Genomic DNA, 21,863 nt, shown 5'->3' with positions numbered 1-21,863 from the left:
CTATACACCTGTATAATTTGCGTGCCGTTAGTCGAGATGTTTTTCGCCAGTACTAGGTTGGTCATATATTGTGTTTGGAGAAATTAATTTTAAGTCCAACTCGTGTACACGAGCTCTAAAGGTCTTGAAGAAGCTGGCAGGTATGATCTACCCGGTCTGCAATAAGGACTATATCGTCTGCAAATCTCAAGTTGTTCAGAAATTCTCCATTTATGTTGACTCCAATATTCTCCCAATTATTGTTTCTCGTAGCACTCTGCAACAAAGCGGTGAATAGCTTAGGAGAGATGGTATCTCCTTGCTGTAAGAGCTCTTAACATGGAGCTAAGCTGGACTGAGTCAAACGCTTTCTTAAAGTCTACAAGTATTAATATTAATGGCTTGTTGTATTCTGTAACTTTCTCTATTAAGGATTTTATTACTTGTAGGTGGTCATTCGTTCCAAAGCCACTCCTAAATCCGGCCTGCTCTAATGGTTGGTGAAAATCCAGCTTAGGTTCCAGTCTGTTAGTAATTATTCTCATAAAGAGCTTATTTAAATGAGATAATAAGCTGGTAGGTCTGTAGTTTCCAATTTCTGTTACATCTCCTTTTTTGTGCAATATTATCATAATGGCACTATTCCATTTTTCTGATGTAACTCCTTCAAAGAGGCAGGCATTATAAAGGGTTTTTAAAGCTTTTATGACGCATTCGCCTCCTAATTTTAGCATATCACTTACAATGCCATCTTCTCTAGGTGATTTGCTGTTCTTCATACCTTTCAACACTGATTCGATTTCCTCTTCGGTTATATCTGGAAGTTCCTCTGATCCTTGATTTTGTATGGCTGGGATTTCGACCTCCGGAATGTGAGCATCTCGACAATATAATGTTCTATAGTACTCTTCGATAATTTTCATAATTTCTTGTTGTTCATATACAGCATGTCCTTGTCTATTTTTTAGCTTATAAATGTTCCTATGTAGCACCCTAATACGGGTTATTATATTTTCAGCATTTAGTTTACCATGTACAATTGACCTGAAGATGCATAGCAAATTATAATATGCAAAATCTAAGTCTTATTCTCATTTTTTTTTACCTATTTGAAATGGACTCGCATAGGCAACATATTCAAGATTTGTATTATTTTCGTTCACTTCAAATTTTCTTATTTTTTTAAGTGTTTTTTGGAACTCGCTTGGAATTGTTTTAAATTAATTACGTGTCAAAAGTTCAAACTATCATTGAGGAATATTACTTCGATCTTCCAGACCTATTGGACGAAAAAATTGAGTGCGAATTTATTGATTTGCAAAAAAGAACAATTTTTTGTCAGTAAGCTCAAATTTTTTCTTGTATGTCTCATAAGCTTTTATAGTGTAAAATTTCCTCTGATATTTGTTATAATCTATGTACTGATCGATTTAGGTTTATTAGGGGATATAAAACAACATTTCATCAGTCTGTTTATTAGATATGTTTAAACATATAGAAATAATTGAATGAATACCATAAAAAAGAAGAACTAATACTTAATCCTATACAATAAAAAAGTTAAAAGATATATCCACAAAATAACTGTAAACATCTGAATTGTTACATGTAATTTTATTTACTAAAAAATATCCATGAAAAATTAGAAAAATCTCTCATTTCTTCATACTAAAAAATCACAGCTTCATTACAGTTCATTCCTGAATATAACAACTATTTTAATTTCAATTTTTTTTATATAAACAATCCTCTAAAATTCAATTGAAAAAATTTATATGGAATGTCGTTAACTACATAAATAGTTTTTTTTTTCAAAAATGTAACATACGATTTCATATATTACTGAGCTGTAATCAATTTTTTGTTAATATAGACAATCTGGCAACAGACAACAGCATTTTTTACACACCAAATCTCTTTAGAAACTAAAACGCAATTTAAAATAATATCCAGAGTTGATGCTTCAAATAAAAATAAAAATACCCATAGATTTACTTTGAAATAACATGTATTGATAAATTTTAATGCTTCTGAAGCATTATCGTGGAGGTATTTAATACTCGAATTGCCCTTAAAATAGAATAACTATGTTAATAATATGTTTTAGAATGGAAATAAAAATGAAAATTTTGAAGGATATAATAAAAAAAACGTGTAGGGTGACAATTTTAATGCTTCTGCAGGATTATGGCGAATTTTTATAAATTAATTTTAGTGGAAAATATTTTTTGCACTAAAATTCCCTTTAAAAACGATAAGTATATTTAAAATAATTTCTAGAATAGATTCTTCAAATAAAACAGCAAATTCTGAAAGATTTATTAAGAAAATAATATGTAGAGGGGCCGTTTTAAAACTTCTGAAGCATTATCGTGAGTGTTTGGAAATTGTTTTTGGTAAAAAGTTATTTAATATAACTTGTAGAACGGATTCTTCACATCAAAAGAACATTTAGAAAGGGTTAATAAAAAATAACGTGTGGAGATACAATTTTATTGCGTCTCAAGCATTATTGTGAGTGTGTTGAAATTTCTTATGCGAGAACATGTTTCTTTAAAACGACAACAATTGTTAAAACAATTTCTGGAATAGATTTTTCAAATAAAAATGAAAATTTCGAAAAAATTTCTAATAAATAACAGCTAGACAATTTTAATGCTTCTGAAGCATTACCGCGAGGATTTGGAATGTTTTTTTTATTGGAAAACGTTTTTAAACCAAATTAGTTTTCCATGCAAGAATTTTTACAACAAAAGAGGAACTTCTGAGAACTGAAAAGAAAATAACACACAAAAAAAATCCATTGTTCTACAGCATTATCGTAATTGGGACTAAATATTAAGCTAAAGATTTATAATCATAATTACTTCTGACAAAGTTGTAATCGAAGTTTGCTCAACTATTATGTATATAAAAGAACAACTAAATTCTTAACTCAGAACATGTAAAGGATATTATTTAATATTTGTGAAGCATAATCGTGATCCTTGAGCATCAGTTTACAGAGAAAACATTTAATGCATGTGAAATATCAGCACATTTAACTATCAGACGATTAAGATCATGAAAAGGTTAATATAAACCACAACAAAAATCAAATTTAATGCTTATGAAGCATTGTCGCAAGCTTATAGGATCTGGTTTTGTCGAACTGCTTCTTTCAACATGATATAAAAATACATTTAACTATCATATCAGTGAAGCTGTTAAGAGAAAAAGGTGCCTGTGAAGCAGTATCGCAATCAGTGTTTGCAGAAAACTGCAAATGAATGTTTTTGAAGCATTATGGGAATCCTTTACGATACATCTGTTTCACGGTCTCGTAACTGCTTCTTCCAGAATGATATAAAATAAAATTTAAGAAGAGTATCAATGAAATCGTTAACAGATTTCCAAATCATGACGTTTACGAAGCATTATCGCAATTAACTGTCATAGAAAACATTTTGATTATTTCATTTCATTATTTCAGTTAATATTTCATATAAAGCCAAATAATAGCTAAGATCATTGCAGATAATGAAAAGACATAAAGGATCAAAATTAATGCTTATCAAACATTATCGTGATCGTTCAGAAGTCGTTTTCTTATACATACAACGCTTACTTTGACTTGGTGTCAAAGATAGTTTCTGCAGAACTGATTATATTTAACATTAAGGACATTACATTAAGGACCTAGAAAGCATAAGAAAATGACATAAAATGGCGATTCGGAAATCGAAGATCGTCTAGTAAAAATGCAGTTTTTACAAAAGGGTTTGTATGTTTCACAAAATAGTTTGTCAATTCGCTTATTAAGTCGATTGATTATCTCGTAATTTCACGCCGAAAGTAGACCGAATGAAAAAGCGGTATGCACTGTTGCCAAATCTTAAAAAATCCGGGCTGTTCCGCTTTTTGTACCATCGAAAAATAAATTTACAGTTCACTTTGTCTTCCCCTACGAAATATTTATTTTAAAACCCCCTTATATACGTCTCCGTTTCACAGAACAACCCGGTAAAACAGATAAATATTATCTACACGTTTTTAAATCGGACAGAAAACATTTCGGAAACGAAGAACTCCGTTCGAAACGTTTGCAATCCATCGCTTTAGAAATAGATAAAAATCAAACAGTTATAGATTCTATTCGTCGATCTGAGACTCTTGAGAGGGCACTAATGGTAAATCTTGATCGGAGCTGTTGCTTTTGGTGGGCTGCAAAATCTACAACAAACACAATGGTTAGCACAGTAGACTCCTTGATTTATATCCCAAAGAGTAGATAAAATTCACATGGTACCGTGTCTGGAAATAAGGAGGGATGGTTCAACTCCTAAACTGAGGAATGGTTTAAAAATATTGTTGTAAAGAGGCTATTGAAAGGCATTTATGGTAGTAATAGTGTAAGAAACTACATCACAAAAAACAGAATCTTAACCCTGTAAACTAACATATATAATTGTAATATATTAACTGCTGGTAAAAAAGTGTAAATTTCTCATTATATAAAAGAAATATTGACATATTTACCTGAAAAGCGGATCCCAAGCTTGGTTTCAGCTTGAACGTGCAAATTTGCGGGACGTGCTCTACAGTAAAAAACTTTTTGTCGTTCAGAGACTTCGACTGGACCTTTTCGCAACCATCGGGTGGTTCTCTCGCTAAAAATCTGTTGATCTGTGGTGAAGATCCTAGTTTACTCGTTTCTTGATCCGGACTAGACGCTTGGCTCTCTCCTGAAACGAAATATGCAAGGAAATGAAATTGCGAAAAATTCTAGACCTGATAAGATGTTTTCTTCCATTTTGATGGAAGAAAAATTTTATTTGGATTACTGAAAATTAGAATTTTGTACTTAAAACTAACTTAAAGAGTGTTTTATACTAGGCCAGAATGAATAAAGGATACATTATCACTTTACCTGATGAGTTAGAACTGTGTCCGAAATTCTGCGGTGTCTGCGTGTCCACGGATCTAGACCTCGAAGCGAATTTGAACAGGTCCGCGACTGGGGCTCTGTGTCCTTCTGGGATCGTCTCAGAATATCTGTCATGATCGTAGGATCTGCTAATGTGCGCTTCATTGTCGGTCTTCAAGACCAGCCTTTCGATTTCTTGGTTGAGACCCTCCACCGAGCTTCGGATGGACGATTTTGGCAATGGTTTCAAACCTATGTTCACGGGATTGAAGGTCGGGGATAAAATACAAGCTGGAACACAAATTTCTCTACTTAACTAAATTTATAGAAGACTGCGTAACTTATAGTTAAGGCATTTTCTGTCTAAATCTTGACTTTAAACATGAATCTAGCTCCTTAACATCCGTGATATTGTCTAAATTTTACTTACAGGATAAAGTTTGGGAACTGCTGTTCAGTGTGTGTTCGCCTGGAGATCCATGCCTAATGCCTAAATCTTTGGTATTCCATATCTTTGATCTTATGGTCGGTTTCTCCGGCTTGTCGTCAGTTTCGGACGAGCACTGTACTATCCTCGAATCAGACAGATCCGAGTCGTCAGTCTAAAAGAAAAAAAAATGTTTAAGAACTTTTACAATTGTAGATCGTTGTCCATAGGACACTCTGATCAAAAAATATCGAATTTTTAATGTCGAGTTGGTACAAATTTTATTTAAAAAATTGATTTCGTACACGTAACTGGCATTTAAAATAGCCGATTGCTTCAAGCATTGTTTCAAAGTGAAATAAATGCAATATTTACTTAGAAATAAACAGATTTGGACAGTTGACGTGACCTCCAACTACACTAGCGCTATCTAGGTTGAGTTATCCAGATTAGCTGCCATTATAATATACATCTATATATATATATATATATATATATATATATATATATATATATATATATATATATCTTCTTTTTCAAGTGCCATCTCCGCGGCGGAGGTCGGCAATCATCATAGCTATTCGGACTTTTGAGACGGCTGCTCGGAAAAGTTCGTTTGATGTACATCCGTACCACTCTCTCAGGTTGCACTGCCATGACATTCTACGCCTTCCTATGCTTCTCTTTCCTTGGATCTTTCCCTGCATAATCATTTGGAGCAAGGTGTATTTCTCTCCACGTGTAATATGTCCGAGATATTCCAATTTTCTTGTTTTAATTGTCTTTAAAATTTCTATTTCTTTATTCATCCTTCTCAGAACCTCTTTGTTTGTGATGTGTTCTGTCCACGATATTTTCAGAATTTTTCTATACACCCACAGCTCTAATGACTCCAAGTTTTTTCATTGACGTCGCATTCAAGGTCCAAGATTCGATTCCATAAAACAAAGTCGAAAAAACATAGCACCTCGCCAACCTAACTCTTAGTTCCAATTTTAAATCCCTTGTACATAGCACTCTTCTCATTTTGTTGAAATTTGCTCTAGCCTTTTCTATTCTGATTTTGATCTCCTGAATGTAATCATTTGCGGAGTTAATCATTGTTCCCAGATATGCATATTTGTCCACTTGTTCGGCGTTGGTTGCGTTTATTAGAAGATTCTCGTTATTTCTTTGAGTTTTCGATATTCTCATAAATTTCGTCTTCTTGACGTTCATTGTTAGACCGTACTCGGTATGAATGTATCTGCGGGCGATCGCCATGTATACAGTCGTCTGTTTGGTAACTTAAAAAATAATAATAATCAAGTTCTGCTTTTGACAGAATTGTAACAGACGGTCTCCTCTCTCGTTTCGATTTTCCAAACCATAGTTTCCTATACACTTTCCGCTTTGTCCCTTTCCAATCTTTGCATTGAGATCACCTAGGACTATCGTAATTTCTCTTGTTTTCGTTATTCTCAGTGCCTCTTCGATATCTCGGTAAAATAATTCCACTTCTTCTTCGTCGGCATTCGCCGTAGGAGCATAAACTTGTATCAAATTCAGTTTGGCATGAGATGTCACCAACTTCAGTACCATTACCCTTTCTGAGATAGGGAAATAATATTCCACCGCTCTATTAGATTTTTTATTAACCATTACTGCCACGCCGTGTTTGTGTTGGTTATTCTCGCTACCGGAATAATATATTGTGGCGTCGTCTGTTGAAAAACAACCTGAGTTGGGTCACCTGGTTTCACTGATACCCAGTACATCGATATTCAACCTGTTCATTTCTCGAATAACATTGTGCATTTTACCAGACTGAAACATGCTCTGAACATTCCAGGTTCCTATTCTAGTGTTGGACAATCTTATTTTCTCATCTACGTTCTTTTGACAAGGAAAGAATATACATATAGACCCATCCAATGGTATATATAGTGTCACAAACATGATTCCCTTTGTTGTTGTTTATGGTTTTGATACGAAGTCGCACGAAACATTCACAATTTTTATGAAGTTGACACATAATCAAAAGATCGTTTTGTTTGTATATTTGTCATTGGTTGTGTTTGTCATCATATGTGAAAATAAAATTGTATTTTAAATTTTTGCGCATCATTTACTTAATATTTTAGTAAAATGCCATTTATGTCTTGTTTGTGTTTGCGGAAGTTCTAAGAGCAAAACATTATCACTTTTAAAGTAAGTCTTTTTTGAAATATATATTCTTTTAGAAACATTAACACAATCCTCACAAATATTAATGAAAATACAATAAACACCTTATGCAACTTTATTTCTACCTTCAATATTAAATTATAAACTATGATCTTCCTTCTTTCAGTCCTAGGTAACTCTACTTTATCCGTGGGTAGCATTTCTGGTGTGTGCAAAGCTTGAAAGCTACCCCCGAGCGAGAAAAGTTTATACCTTTGTTGTGTTGTCTTACTAAAATTTTAGCCTGAGAAGAATTAAAAAAAAAATAGCAGTACAAGTATACATGTAGAATAACCCAAAACAAACAAAGGAAGAATATAAGTGTAGGTAGACACTGATTGATGAAGCAAGACAAAAAGTGTCTACTCTCGAAGTAAACTGGGTAAATTGGCAAGGACATAGCCCAAAAAAAGAATAAGAAGAAGAAGAAACATTAGGTTATGTATTAATAGTCAGTGAAGGCGTTTAGTTTATTTAATAAGTAAATTATTATACCCTATACTGAATACTTAACAATTTCAATTAATTTTTGTTTTTTTTTTAAATCATTTAAATATAATTTTTCGTAAACAGTTTTTTCATAGATTTCCTTTTAAGAAACAAAAATAAACTCATTATAAAATAAACGAACACGCCATTGTTGTAATGATAAATAATAAAAAACTATATATAAAAAAAGTAAAAATGTTATACACTGGCGATCATAAAATCCGGGTCACCTTGAAAATTTTAAGTTTCTGGAATATTTTTGCCTCTGGTGCAGTAATAACCTTTTTTTAGGCTAACGTATTTTTTATTTGTTAACAATGTTTGTTTTGAAAGAAAAAAAAACGGTTTTTTATTGTTTTTATTGAAAAAGCAGAAAACAAACCAAATTGTTGATAAAACAGGCATACGAAAAAAATGGAAAATACAGAACGTGGTAAAACGTCAGTGAAATTTCAATGACTAATAGCGTGTATTGCCTCCACTTGCTCTAATGACCTCTTGCAGACGACGGGGCATACTCTCAATTTTTCTCCTGATTACATGTTGTGGTATGTTATTCCACTCTCTCACTAACAGATCCTTAAGCTCCTGTGCGTTGTTATGAGGAGATGGGATTCAGGTCCGGAGACCTAGCTGGCCAGGGTAACCTCGTAATTCCAACCTCGTCCAAGTATTGCATACTGATCGTGGCAACGTGCATTCGCGCGTTGTTCTGCATAAAAACGACGTTTTCTCCAAGCCTTGCCATGGTATGCATAACATGTTCTTCCAGAATCTCCGTAATGTCCCTTCGTGCAGTTAAGGACCCATTTTCGATGAAGGGTAATTCTGTGCGGAAGTCGGAAGATACACCTCCCCAAGCCATGACTAAGCCTCCACCAAATGGCATTTTTGGAGCAATGCAAGCTTGTGAAAATCATTCACCGGTTCTCCTCCAAACTCTTACACGTCCATCGGATCCAGTTAGGCAGAAACGGGATTCATCTGAGAATAACTCTTTGCTCCAATCGTTAATTCTCCAATGCGCGTATTGTCGAGCAGAAGCTAGTCGTGCAACTCTATGCGCCTGGCGAAGTGGCGGTCCTGTAGCCATTGCCCGAGAAGATAGTCCAAAAGAACGAAATCTTCTCCTGACTGTTGCAACGCTAACATTGCGATTTCGTACTTCCTGTAGACGATTTCGATGAATAATCGCAGTTGAGGTTCGGTTTCGTAAAGCCTGAAACACAAGAAAACGGTCATCTCGTACCGTGGTCATTCTTCTTCGTCCAGAGCCAGGTCGTCTGGATAGCAAACCCTTCTCCTGAAAGCCTTGAAGCAATCGTTGAACCGTAGAAAGGCCAACAGTTCTTGCGACTTGTCGTTGAGTGTGACCGTCTTTCACAAACGCAACAATTTGTGCCGTTTCAACAACAGTCAAGGGTATTTTTGGCAAAAAATAAACAATAATTAACACTAATAATGGCACTAATAAACACTAATGATGGCAATAATAAACGTTTGTTCGTTGCGTTTGAACAGAAAGTCAAAGCACAAATGAGACATTTAAACAAACCGCAGTTACAGATACCGTTCATTTTGGGAAGTGTGCGTTTCCCGCGAAATCGGCACTATTGAAAATCTTTGTTGCAAAGGAAGCCGCCATGCCGACAACAATTCCCAGAAACATGCATTAGTTTGTATTTGTGTTATTATTATTTACGATAAAGCTTGTTAAAAATGAAATATCGGTGATTTTCAAGGTGACCCGGATTTTATGATCGCGAGTGTATATAAATGTATATATGTTACCTGTACAGCCTTGTCCACGTGAAGTGTACCCATATGCCCGTAATAATACCCTTCTTTTGGCCATTGTCCTTGAAGATATATCGTATCTAAGGAAGCAGTTCTTCTGATTGAACTGCCCGTATCTTCAGGTTCGGTTTTTGATTTCCCTGAAAAGACAAAACGTGTGTGGAGATTTAAAATACACTGTTTTATTGAACATCTAAAATTCTGCTTCGTCCTTTGGTCGAGCTCACATATTTCAAGTAATTAACACGACAGAGGGCGCAAGAATAGAAAATACTGTTATACCCTTCATATAACATCAAAGTTTGAGGATGACAGAAATTGATTAAATATTGTTAATGCACCTGGTTAAATCTATAAACCCTACCATCACGTCTCTAAATACTACTTAGAAATGAAATTGTTCCTCCCCTGAAAAACAAGTTTGGGGACAATTTTAATGAGAAATGGTGTCACCAAGACGGAGCTCCAGCCCATTTTGATGCAAATGTTCGGCGTTATTTAATGGATTGGTAGACTAGGTATGGTAATAGTAGATAGACTAGTATTGAATGGATTCTTCGTTCACCCGATTTTAATTCTAAAGACTATTTTTATTAAAAGTAAAGCAGCAAGTTTTGCAGAGCTAAGGCAAAGAATTACCGATGAATCCGATGATTGATTTCTATTCCATACTCTTTCATTTCATTCATAAGAATTTTGTGATTTAAAGCGCAAAAGTCTCAACAGGAGACCCTGTTCTGTGCAATCGAGACAGTCGATAAATTAAAAAGGGATGTCAGTGCTTAATTTGAATGGACAAGAGAGAAAATATAAAAAAGAAGGTGGCTAAATTTCAAATCGGTCGAACTCACCCAATATTTTATCGTCAAGACAAAGAACAGTTAGAGTTTGGTCATCTTCAGATCTTCAGAAAAAATCTAATTAAATGAATTGATATCCATGCCCGGGAGTAAAATATTGATAAATATATATTGATAAACATACAACATCAAATTTTTGTGGATATTATGTTAAATATTATTCTGAAACTATTTTCTTGTAGTTTTTTATTTAATTTATTTAATTTTCCGGTAAAATAAGTATATTTCGACGTTTAGATTTCCACTTCGGACATCGTTCTCAAAATTATTCATTTATATTATTATAATAAACTAATTTTAAAGTAAAATTGTGGCTTATTCTAAATAAAACTAGTAAAATTTGTGCTAAAAAATATATTCGCTAAAATATTGATCTACTTACAATGAAAAATAACGGGAGTAAGTCGTATAAAAAGCACATCTGCCATGTTTACCAAACACTAATAGAACTATTTTTGAGGATGTACACATCCAAATGATTTGTTGATACGAAATAGGTATTTACCCATGTAAGTTTTAGAAATACTTGGCAAGTAAAAACCATCAATGTTTCTAATAATAAACGTCGAGTGTGAGTGTTTAAAGATATTTTGCGTAATTGTATTATTCGAAAATTCAAATAAAAATATATAATCTATTTTAAATTTGAAAAGAGTCTCATCCCACTGCTGATCTATTTGTACAAGGACGATGTTATAAGTATACAAACAAAAAGTTGTCACCTTCAATTCGACATTTACGTCTTCATATTTATTAGCCCATAGATTTTTATTAGCCCGATACAACACTATAGTAGAAACCCTCAATTTAGAAGAGTGATATCATAGTTTAAACGCCGAATATCCTCAAATTGAAATGTACACAGCGGCCCTCGAAAACTGCCTGTTTTCTCGATTGCAATTTGCGTTTCCTCATAAGAAATTACAGAATATATAAAGTAGTATATTTATTTGTGCTTCTCTATAGTAGACTTGACCAGAAGTTGTCGAACAGTGTAGCCAATTCTTGTTCACAAGTAGTAATTATGCTCATACAAAACCTGTATTCTTCCACGCAGCGATTATTACTGTCATAAAAATACAAAAAACCTGATTTTTTCAATATTAAAAATTAAGCACAAAATTGTAATGAAATAAATTTTATTTATATGTTCCGTTTTGTTACATATTTAAATTTATAAAATAAAAATCGATACTTTAAAACAATATTTTTCAATCGTTTGGCAATTTTGGAATTAGCGACGGAACCCCGTTTCAATTCAGATCCACAGAAACCCGTAAAACTAGTTTTTGTCGAGCGAGTGCCCATCAACAATAGTTCATTACATTGGCGTTTCTGTGGGTAGGGTATTTTATGCGATAAGTTTGTGTTATTGATAAAACGTGTTATTGATAATACGAGTGTTATAGTTTGTCGTTTTATAGTAAATTTTTAGTTATATTCTGTGATTATTTGGTTTGAGTTTTATTGGAGTTGGACGAAAAACCGAGTTGTTCCAAGAGAAGACTGCAAAATTCTGATGTTGATTCCAAAAATGAAATGCCGCAAAAGAGACGGAAAATGTTAACGTCCGAAGAGAAGGTAATAATACGAAACGTTTATGAAGGAATTGTCGGCAGAAAAATGGAATTAAATGTTAGCCAAGCGGTCGACATTTGTAGCAGTTTAACAAAAGTATCCGTTAGCTGTATTTATCGTGTACTTAAAAATACATCGGAAAATAAAAAGCAAGAAAAAGGTAAAACTAGAGGTAGGAAAAGCATTGTTTTGGATGACGAGACAAGGAATATTATACGTCGAAAATTCATTCACTTTATTTTCGGAGTGAAATTCCAACACTGAAAAATATTTCTCAAGAGCTCGAAAACGATGACTCCTTACCCAAGATATCTCGTAGAGTCTTAACCAGGACCATGCGTGAAATGACTTTTCGATAAGTAAAACTCAACAGAAAAAGTATGCTATTAGAAAAAAATAAAATTATTGTGCGGAGAAGAAAATATTTAGAAGAAATACGCAAAATTCGCAGCACAGGACGCAAAATATGTTATTTGGATGAAACCTGGATTAGCCAAGGTTGAAAAAGGTCATACAGTTGGAAAAGTTTGGCAAGATTTAAATGTCAAAAGTAAACGCGAAGCATTTATAGAAGGCTGATATACAGGATTAAAAGCTCCATCAGGAAAGGGACGGCGTTTAATCGTCACCCATATAGGAAGTGATACAGGGTTTCTTGATGATGGTTTTCTTCAATTTGAGTCGAAAAAAACAGGTGATTATTAAAGAAATTGAAAGGGAGGATTCAAGAATGGCTTACAGAAAAGGGGATTGCATACGAAGAATCAATGCTCAAAATTTAGCTACTTGACATTGCACGGTTAAGGAAAATTGAATATCTTAAATATGCTGTAGATGAAACTGCAAAAGATTATGGTGTCAAAGTTCTGCGTCTACCACCTTATCATTGCGAACTTAATCCCATTGAACTTATCTGGGAGCAAGTGAAAGGAGAAGTAGCACGCAATAACAAAACGTTCAAATTAAACGAAATTAAGAAACTTTTGATTCAAGCAATCCTCCATGTAACTCCAGAGAAATGGGCTAAATGTATAGGCCACATAATTAAAGAAGAACATCGTATGTGGAAACTTGAGACTCATATCAAAGTTTTACTAGAGCCAATTATAATTACACCAGGTGGTGAAGATAATGACAGCGATAGCAGCACTGCATCTTCAGGTTTAGACAGCGAATAATATTTTCTAATAGTTTAATAAGAACATCAGCATAAAAAAAACCAAAAACAAAAAAAAAACGAGAAGAACATAGTAAGTGTGTATAGTGTTTGTGTTTAAACACATCAAACATTATTTTTATTTTGTTTTTATAGAATTTTATTTTGTTTTATAGGATTTTATTTTGTTTTGTTTTATACTGTTTAAGTGTTTTGTTCATTTTATTTAATAAGACAATATGGCTCTTGGCGAACACCCATTTAAAAAAAGTATCGCACCACAAGACATACCTCTGGAGTGATGTGGAAACTGTGGAAAAATTTCATTGTGTAACTGTTTAAGGACGGGTCACGTCAAAAGACGTTTTAGCGTAACTTCCGCGACAGCCGGTTGGCATCAGTAAACTTTCTGCAAAATTACTTCTTTTTTATAGCTTTTTGTTTGTGGCATTCTGTATTTTTAGGGGAATGTAGGGAATGAGCCACAAAATATTTATTCATATGTTTATTTATTGACGTTTCGATCTCTATATCCAGAGACCGTTTTCAATTATACAAATGATAGTACTATTTATTTTCAATGGCTTTTCGCTTGTCGTTCTGTATTTTTAGAAATGATGTTGGGAATAAGCCACAATATATTTATTCAAATGTTTAATTTACGGACGTTTCGATCTCTATAAAGAGACTGTTTTCAAACATACAAATGACAGATATATTTATTTTTCTATAGCTGCTTGTTTGTGGCATTCTGTATTTTTAGGGAGAAGGTTGGACATAAGCCACAATATATCTATTTACATGTTTAATACATTGACGTTTCGATCTCTATTTTGTTTTTAAAGATAGAAAAAAAAAGAAAATAAACAATATAAGATTATAAAAATATATAATAATAAACAAATAAAATAAATATAACTATCATTTATATCTTTGAAAGCGGTCTTTGGATATAGAGATCGAAACGTCAGTAAAAACTTGTAAATAAATATATTGTGGCCTATTTCGAACATTAATATTTGAAAAATAAAATATAATTAACGTTAAAATAAAAGTAAGTGTACGTCACTGGATTTCCAAACGGCTTTCCGCATTTCTGGGCCTTTAAACGATGACTCACTCTCTCAAATAGTGAAATTATACTTTATAATCATTTAAGTATCGGTTTAATTATTTTTCTTAACGTGCTGTATCAAGTTCCTTGACGTTGATAATTAACACGCAAGTCTCTGACTTGGTCTTGATCTATTCTTAACAGTTGTTTGACTCTCCGTATTCCGGTCCATTCTCTGATATTCTTCAACCACGTGACTTCTTTTCTACCAATTCCTCGGCATCGTTCGATTTTATATACAGGTATAGAAAAAATTATCTGACTATATGGCACTAACACTAGAGAGAATAACAGGTAACCACATGTTTGTGATAGAGCCGCAGGCACTATGGGCAGTCTTGACTGTGATACATTGTTGCCAAAGGAAAGTTTATTTTTTAGATGGTCTGGGGAAATATTACGATGTGATTACAAGATTTAAAAGCAGGTTCATATCTTAGATCAAATCAACAGTTTGTAGTAGAAATCAGAAGTTTCTTTAATCTCAATTCATAAAAAAGAACATAATAAATTCTTCTTTTTCTTCCTCTTTATAAGCAATTCTGCTTGTTAATTGGTAGATGTTTTCGATAATTTTTATAATATTTAGGGGAACTTCTCTATTATACAGAAGATGGATCACATCTTTGAGTGTTACTCTATCAAAAGCTTTCTTTAGGTCAATCAGACACAGAAATGCTGGTTTATTATACTCTAAGTGATAATAAATTCTTAACGGCATAAATTAAAAGAATTTATTCCAATAAATAACATTTTTATAATTTTTATTAAAACTATTTCAAATTAAATTTTTTAAAAATCCACCATGTTCAGCCAAGCAGTAGCCCAATCTATTGTATAATTGACTTCGGGTATTCGACAACATTTTGGGTGTTATGTTTTGAAAGGCCTGAATGATTTTTTGGCGTAATTCGTCTAAATTTTCGGCACGTTCATGCTCATGTCGGTAAATTTGTTGTTTCACATAACTCCATACGAAAAAGTCCAAAGGTTGAAGATCAGGAGAGCCAGGTGGCATTTTTGTGGTACTTTTTGTACTAATAACTTTATCTGGAAAGCCAATGTTTAAAAAATCTAACATCTCCCGTGCATTGTTAAGCTGGACAGCCTTCTTGCTGCAACCAAATTTCATTTATATTAATAGGTAATGCTCGAACTGCTGGAATTATGTGATTTCTCAAGAGATCTAGGTATTTACGACGACACAACGTGCCCACAACGAAAAAAGGGCTAATTACGTTGTACCTACCCTAAAATACCAGCCCAGACGTGGACTTTTTAACGGTATTGTGTTTTGTAAGGAACACTTATGTGCCTATTTTCTGTAGAGTGCCCTACGGTAACAGATGGATTGTGATGGCCAGTCAAAGAAGAAGAAGACTCATCTGTAAACAAGATTTTTTTCCTGAAATCTTTTTCAGGGAAACGCGGACTAATATTAGGCCATAAATGTAAATATTTCATGGCTACCATTACTCCAGTGGCCACCATTCCCCCTTTTCCCTACTGATATTCCTGGTAATATAAAATTTAATTAACCATTCTTACGTTTCTGTGATATGCATAGCCAAACTGAAGAAGATATTTCAAATTTAATTTTATCTTTCTTAGAAGAACGTAGTATATCAGTTGCAAAGTATCGCGGACAGGGTTATCGTTATCACATTATTCCAGAGTGCAAAAGAAAATTAGAGCCGTTCAACCACAAGCTGCATACATCCATTGTGCATCTCATAATTTAAATTTGGTGGTGTAGGTTGCAAGCAATAATATATTAGAAGTCCGCGATTACTACGATACCATACAAAGTATTTATAATTTATTCAGCAGAAGCATTAAAAGATTGGATCATTTACTAAAAATGCAGAAAAACATCCAGCCAAAATTGCTTACTCTAAAAACGTTATTGGTGACTAGGTGGTCATCCAGATTTCAAACTATGCTTGGTAGCAGAACTACATGATAATTTTAAATACACTGTCTAAAATAATATTAACTACTACAGATCATGAGGAGAGAAGAACAGCTAATAATTTAAAAAGTAAAATGGAACAGTCTGAATTTGTCTTCCTAAGTATTTTACAAAATAAAGTTTTGGAATCTATAAATCTAGCTGTCACTCTTTTGCATTCCAAAAAGATGGATCTCTCATTATGCAATAGTACTTTTACGTAACTCTAAAGAAGTTTTATCAAATCTTAGGCAAAACCATATGTTATTTTTATAAGAATCCAAAGTTGCTGCTACTAATTGTGGCCAGCCCTGTACTTTTAAAACCAAAGAGTTTTGCACAGTTAAGAAATATTTTGATGAATTATTACAAGATCAACACATCTCAGGAGGCGTGGTTTTCGGAAATCTCGATGTAGACATTCAACAAACTCAAAGTATTTACAAAGTGAATGCAGCTGATGTATGCAGATGATGTAGTGATGCAGCCAAAATTATTCTTATAGATTTTCATTGCACTAGTGCTTGCATACCAGAAGTGTGTCATGAGTACATCTTGTTTTTAACTTTACCTGTCACGACCTCTAGTTTAGAGAGATCTTTTTCTAAACTTAAATTAGTAAAATCATATCTTCATAGTAAAATGTCAGAAGCACAGTTATCTTCTCTAGCACTTATAAGTATTAAAAATGTAGTTGTAGATATATTCGCTGATAGTAGTGCAGGAAGAAAGTTGTCGATCTCATATCATCTTGTTACACAAGTCGCATTTAGTAGCCAAAAAAGTAGCCAACATCCACCAAAAAGGAATACAATTAATTTAACAAGCATTATTTTAAGAAAATATTTAATTTATCGAGGGCACTTTAACAAGAACTTTCTTTTAAGTCTCAAAAAAATAAATGTTTTAACTGTTTAAAATAACAAACTCATGGATAGAAGCAACTTATATTTTAATAAACATATTTAATTATTATAAAGGGCAATTTAACAAAACTAAAAGGAGAAAACGATGAAATTTCAAGTGTCCATTACTTTTATGGATCAGTGTATTATATCTTCATATCTTCATAAATTGAGTAGAGTAAATTTTTATTTGCATAAATTTTTAAACATAATTGAGCAAATAACGTCACATTATTCATTACAGATTAAAAAAAAAAAAAAAAAAAAAAAAAAAAAAAAAAAAAAAAAAAAAAAAAAAAAAAAAAAAATATATATATATATACAGTTTATTAGGGTTGCAGTCAGAAAATTGGCCGGGATGTTAATGAAACACTCTTGTGACTTTTCGTCTAGCTTTCGGAATCGTTTTGTTCCTTATTTAAGACACTATAATAAGAAAAAAGTGTAAATATTTATAAAATATCACAAATCTTCGGTGCAACTTACTAGTCGTTGAGATTATTTACAAAAGCATAGACACTCAACATTAATAACAACACACATAAAATATAAAATAGTGGACAAAATTTTGTCCACTATTTTTTTTGGATTAGATATTGATCATCATTATTTCATATATTTGGCTCTACATTCCTTCAATTATCATATATTGGGTACAGATTTGCTTGACCTGTTTTCAGATTTTTTCCAGTCAGTATATACTTACAAAAACGTTAACCCACAAAGTTGACCATCACTTAATTCCATTTCTCTATCAGATTACTGTATACATACATCAACAATTCATCAACAATACATCTTTATGGAATACAGGGACCGGCATTAAACTGGATAAAATCATTTCTCACAGATAGGTCGCAAAAGGTATGCCTGGAGAAAAGGGGATGTAAGGTTTACTCTGATCCTATCAATTTAAAATTAGGCATACCACAGGGGAGTGTCCTGGGGCCTTTCCTCTTTTTGGTCTACATAAACGACCTTCCAAATGCGGTGGTTAGTAGTTCCTCAAACCTTGTAAATTTCCCTGATGACTCAAATGTGCTTTTCTGGGAAAAAACTTTAGAAACACTCCTCACAGTGGCAGAGCAAATTCTAAGCAAGGCTTCAATCCTAAGATCACACGGACTGCCTTTTTTTGGACTATAAAGACAGTTGAGCTATCTACTGCAACACCCCAGAAGATTACCCCATATCGCATAATAGAATAAAAGTTTGCATAATATACTGATAGTAAAATCCCCTGGTCTAGATAGCTCTTTAACACCCTTAATGAGTAGCAGGCTCTATTCAGTTTTTTTGTTGTATTTTGTATTTGTTCCCCCCAATTCAGATTCTGGTCAATATGAATACCAAGAAATTTAACTGATCTAGCAGGTTCCGTGTTTTGTGATAGGAAATTAATTGTATCTGGAAACTGCTCTCGTGATTGGCTGGTTCTAAAGTAGACAAAAACTGTCTTATCAGTATTAAGCAACAACCGATTTCCACTGAACCACTGTTCAGCCTTGCTTAGAATTTGCTCTGCCACTGTGAGGAGTGTTTCTAAAGTTTTTTCCCAGAAAAGCACATTTGAGTCATCAGCGAAATTTACAAGGTTTGAGGAACTACTAACCACCGCATTTGGAAGGTCGTTTATATAGACCAAAAAGAGGAAAGGCTCCAGGACACTCCCCTGTGGTATGCCTAATTTTAAATTGATAGGATCAGAGTAAACCTTACATCCCCTTTTCTTCAGGCATACCTTTTGCGACCTATCTGTGAGAAATGATTTTATCCAGTTTAATGCCGGTCCCTGTATTCCATAAAGATGTATTGTTGATGAATTGTTGATGTATGTATACAGTAATCTGATAGAGAAATGGAATTAAGTGATGGTCAACTTTGTGGGTTAACGTTTTTGTAAGTATATACTGACTGGAAAAAATCTGAAAACAGGTCAAGCAAATCTGTACCCAATATATGATAATTAAAGAAATGTAGAGCCAAATATATGAAATAATGATGATCAATATCTAATCCGAAAAAAAAGGCATTTTCCCATTTCTATATTGTAAATAAACTTATGTTCCCCATCATTGAGGAGTGCAATTCTGTGTGAAACCCGTAAGATTTGCTAATTTGCATTTTATGTTGTATTTCACAGACCATTTGTCAGAGTAGTTATATTTTTATCAATTTTTGTACAAAACTGTAACAAGTTTAAGATATTTATACTGTCCTATCATGTATTACTAAATTGAGTATACGTAAACAAAGTGAAAAAATCTAGAATCATTTGATTACTTGGGTGTATTGATCAATATTGAAAATAAAGAATAGTAATTAAATGAAAAATAGAGAAATCATATAGAGCATTAAACAAAACATAGGGCCTATATTAACATATGCTACAAAAACTAAATATTGTGAATTATTATCAAAAAAGAGAACATATTGAAATGAAAACTGGTAAGAATAATTGGTGTAAATGATAAGTAGACATGAGTTTGAGCAGGTAATATATTATAAAACTGATAAAAAAGAGATACTTACAGAAAGCAAAGAATATAGACGCTTAAGCTAAGCGTCTATATTCTTTGCAGAAAGTAAGGTTATTACTTCATGGGAATTAAATTGTATTTACAACAGATAAACATTTATACATTAAAAATATCTCAGAATAAAATGTAAGATACTATAAAACAGGAGAAAAACAAGAAGTAAATAGAAAAATCAAAGAAGTAGGAATATAGAGGAACAATATAAAATTAGAGGAACCTAGTTGTAGCCAAACAAAATGCAGCAATGTACCAGGCAAAAAACAATAATGTCTATGAAATATATTAGATAATAAGTCCTAATTTATCTGGTGAAATTTAATAATTTGAGTTGCAGCACATTAGAGCAATATCATTCTAGACTCACAAATAAAAATACACTAAATAATGGAAAGTTCTTTTTTGTAGTTTGTAAAAAACATGGTAAAAAATAGTGTGCATGCATGCTAACCTTTGTATCCAGCTGATCCGGGACTCCTCTGTCCAGAGTTTTGGTCAGGCGATGCCCTGTTCTTCCAGAAATACGTCGGCGATATAGTATTACTATTGCCAGACATAAAATTACTGCTCGGCTTCATTACAGACGAAATCGGTATAGTGGCCTTCAACGGTCCCTGTTTCATTAAACTAGGCGACGGTTTCGGCAACCTATTTTGTCCGGACATATTGTAAAAAGGTTTCCGTAAAAAACAAGACGGCTTTTTACACAAAAACGATCCAAGCTGCCGAATAGGTGTTTACAAGAAGTTCGTGATTAGGTCCCTTTGTTTTATACGTGAACGTGCGTACGGTAAATCTTTTCCGGGTTTCATACTTTTTACGAGACTCCGATTGAATTTTACGCGCACGGTCCACTGTGTTCTTTTTGTCTCTTATCCTTTCCTTATCATTTGCGTTGCGCAAACCTGGAATCATTCATTCACAAAGAAAAGCCATATGGGTGCAGTGTTGCCGCGTCTATCGATGTATCAGTAGTTGTGTTTATTGTTTATTTTTAAATAATCTGTCAATTTGTAACTTTATATCTAAATCTAGCTTTTCTTTCACTTGTATTTATAAAGTTTAGGACATATGTTTAAACTAGCATCAGTTCTATTATAATAAAAGTAGGTAATCATATTTCTGTTACGTCTTGGAAGTTAGCATTCTTCATTCGTTTCTATTTCATCTTCACGCTTCCCATTTCTGTCTTGCTTGTATTCTTGCATATTTTATACTTTCCTTATTTCTTTTTATACAGATGTGATTGACACATAATTTTTTCATTTATGTTTAATTTAATTTAATTTTTAATGTAATAAGTTCTAGAGCTGGGTATTTAGGTACATGGTTATTATTTATTTCTTGATCTAATTACAATTACATAAAGAATGGAATTCTTCTGATTCTTTTTTATGAGAAAGTAATAAATTGTACCGTACATAGCAGCTATAATTTTTTCAGGGTTAATAAAATATTTATCGTAAGTTTGTAATTTAAGTGAAATATTATCTATAGCCAGGTGTACCTTGAAGGTATTCTGCTGTAATCTTTATTGATCCAGTGACATGTCACACCAAAAAAACTCCTTTTTTCCTTAACCAAATCTCTGCCCTCTCTCCAAAAATGTTTGATACGAAAGTCCTATCTAACATTTAGTTCGTCCAACCTCTTTATAGCAGTTAAGAAGTCATTGTAAGGAGATAATCTAAATAATAGAATTTCAAAGTATAATAGATACAATTCCTTAATAAATTTTAGCCAAATTATTCAAAAATTATCCAGCTGTTATTCCTCTTGTAGAAACGGAAAAATATTTTCTATATAATCCTGTCATTTTGAAAGTTCCCTTTGCATAAATATGTTGGCTATTTAATTCTAGGACAATAATTTGTTTTGCTAAGTATAAAAATCAAAATTTTTGTTTTTTATATTTTCCTTCACAAACCATTTATCGTCAGTTATAAATCGTGGCAACAA

The 21,863-nt window shown here is 33.0% G+C and overlaps 1 protein-coding gene across 2 annotated transcripts; it reads right to left on the bottom strand.

Moving 5' to 3' along the window:
• Nucleotides 1-1,438: 1,438 nt before the first annotated feature.
• Nucleotides 1,439-20,823, bottom strand: LOC140441007 (protein FAM117B-like). Of its 2 annotated transcripts, none has more exons than XM_072531393.1 (6): nucleotides 20,356-20,823; nucleotides 9,798-9,943; nucleotides 5,316-5,487; nucleotides 4,889-5,176; nucleotides 4,498-4,703; nucleotides 1,439-4,191 (listed from the first exon to the last, which is right to left on the bottom strand). In XM_072531393.1, the coding sequence occupies exons 1-6, from the start codon at nucleotides 20,567-20,569 to the stop codon at nucleotides 4,111-4,113; spliced, it is 1,107 nt and encodes a 368-aa protein (XP_072387494.1). In that variant the 5' UTR covers nucleotides 20,570-20,823; the 3' UTR covers nucleotides 1,439-4,110. The 2 variants fall into 2 exon arrangements, with proteins under 2 accessions (XP_072387494.1, XP_072387495.1); XM_072531394.1 differs by lacking the exon at nucleotides 20,356-20,823 and adding an exon at nucleotides 11,046-11,190.
• Nucleotides 20,824-21,863: the final 1,040 nt, after the last annotated feature.

The sequence above is a fragment of the Diabrotica undecimpunctata genome, chromosome 5, assembly GCF_040954645.1.
Source record: "Diabrotica undecimpunctata isolate CICGRU chromosome 5, icDiaUnde3, whole genome shotgun sequence".
NCBI classification, from domain to species: Eukaryota; Metazoa; Arthropoda; class Insecta; order Coleoptera; family Chrysomelidae; genus Diabrotica; species Diabrotica undecimpunctata.
The sequence above is the reverse complement of the archived record's forward strand: the minus strand, read 5'-3'. Positions and strand labels throughout refer to the sequence as shown.

Excerpts from the sequence above, each read along its gene's own strand:
- LOC140441007 (XM_072531393.1), bottom strand. The coding sequence starts at position 20,569 with ATGTCCGGACAAAATAGGTTGCCGAAACCGTCGCCTAGTTTAATGAAA. Across the intron at positions 9,944-20,355 it reads CGGATCAGCTGGATACAAAG|GGAAATCAAAAACCGAACCT; the intron begins GTTAGCATGCAT and ends TTGTCTTTTCAG. Across the intron at positions 5,177-5,315 it reads CAGTTCCCAAACTTTATCCT|CTTGTATTTTATCCCCGACC; the intron begins GTAAGTAAAATT and ends TTTGTGTTCCAG.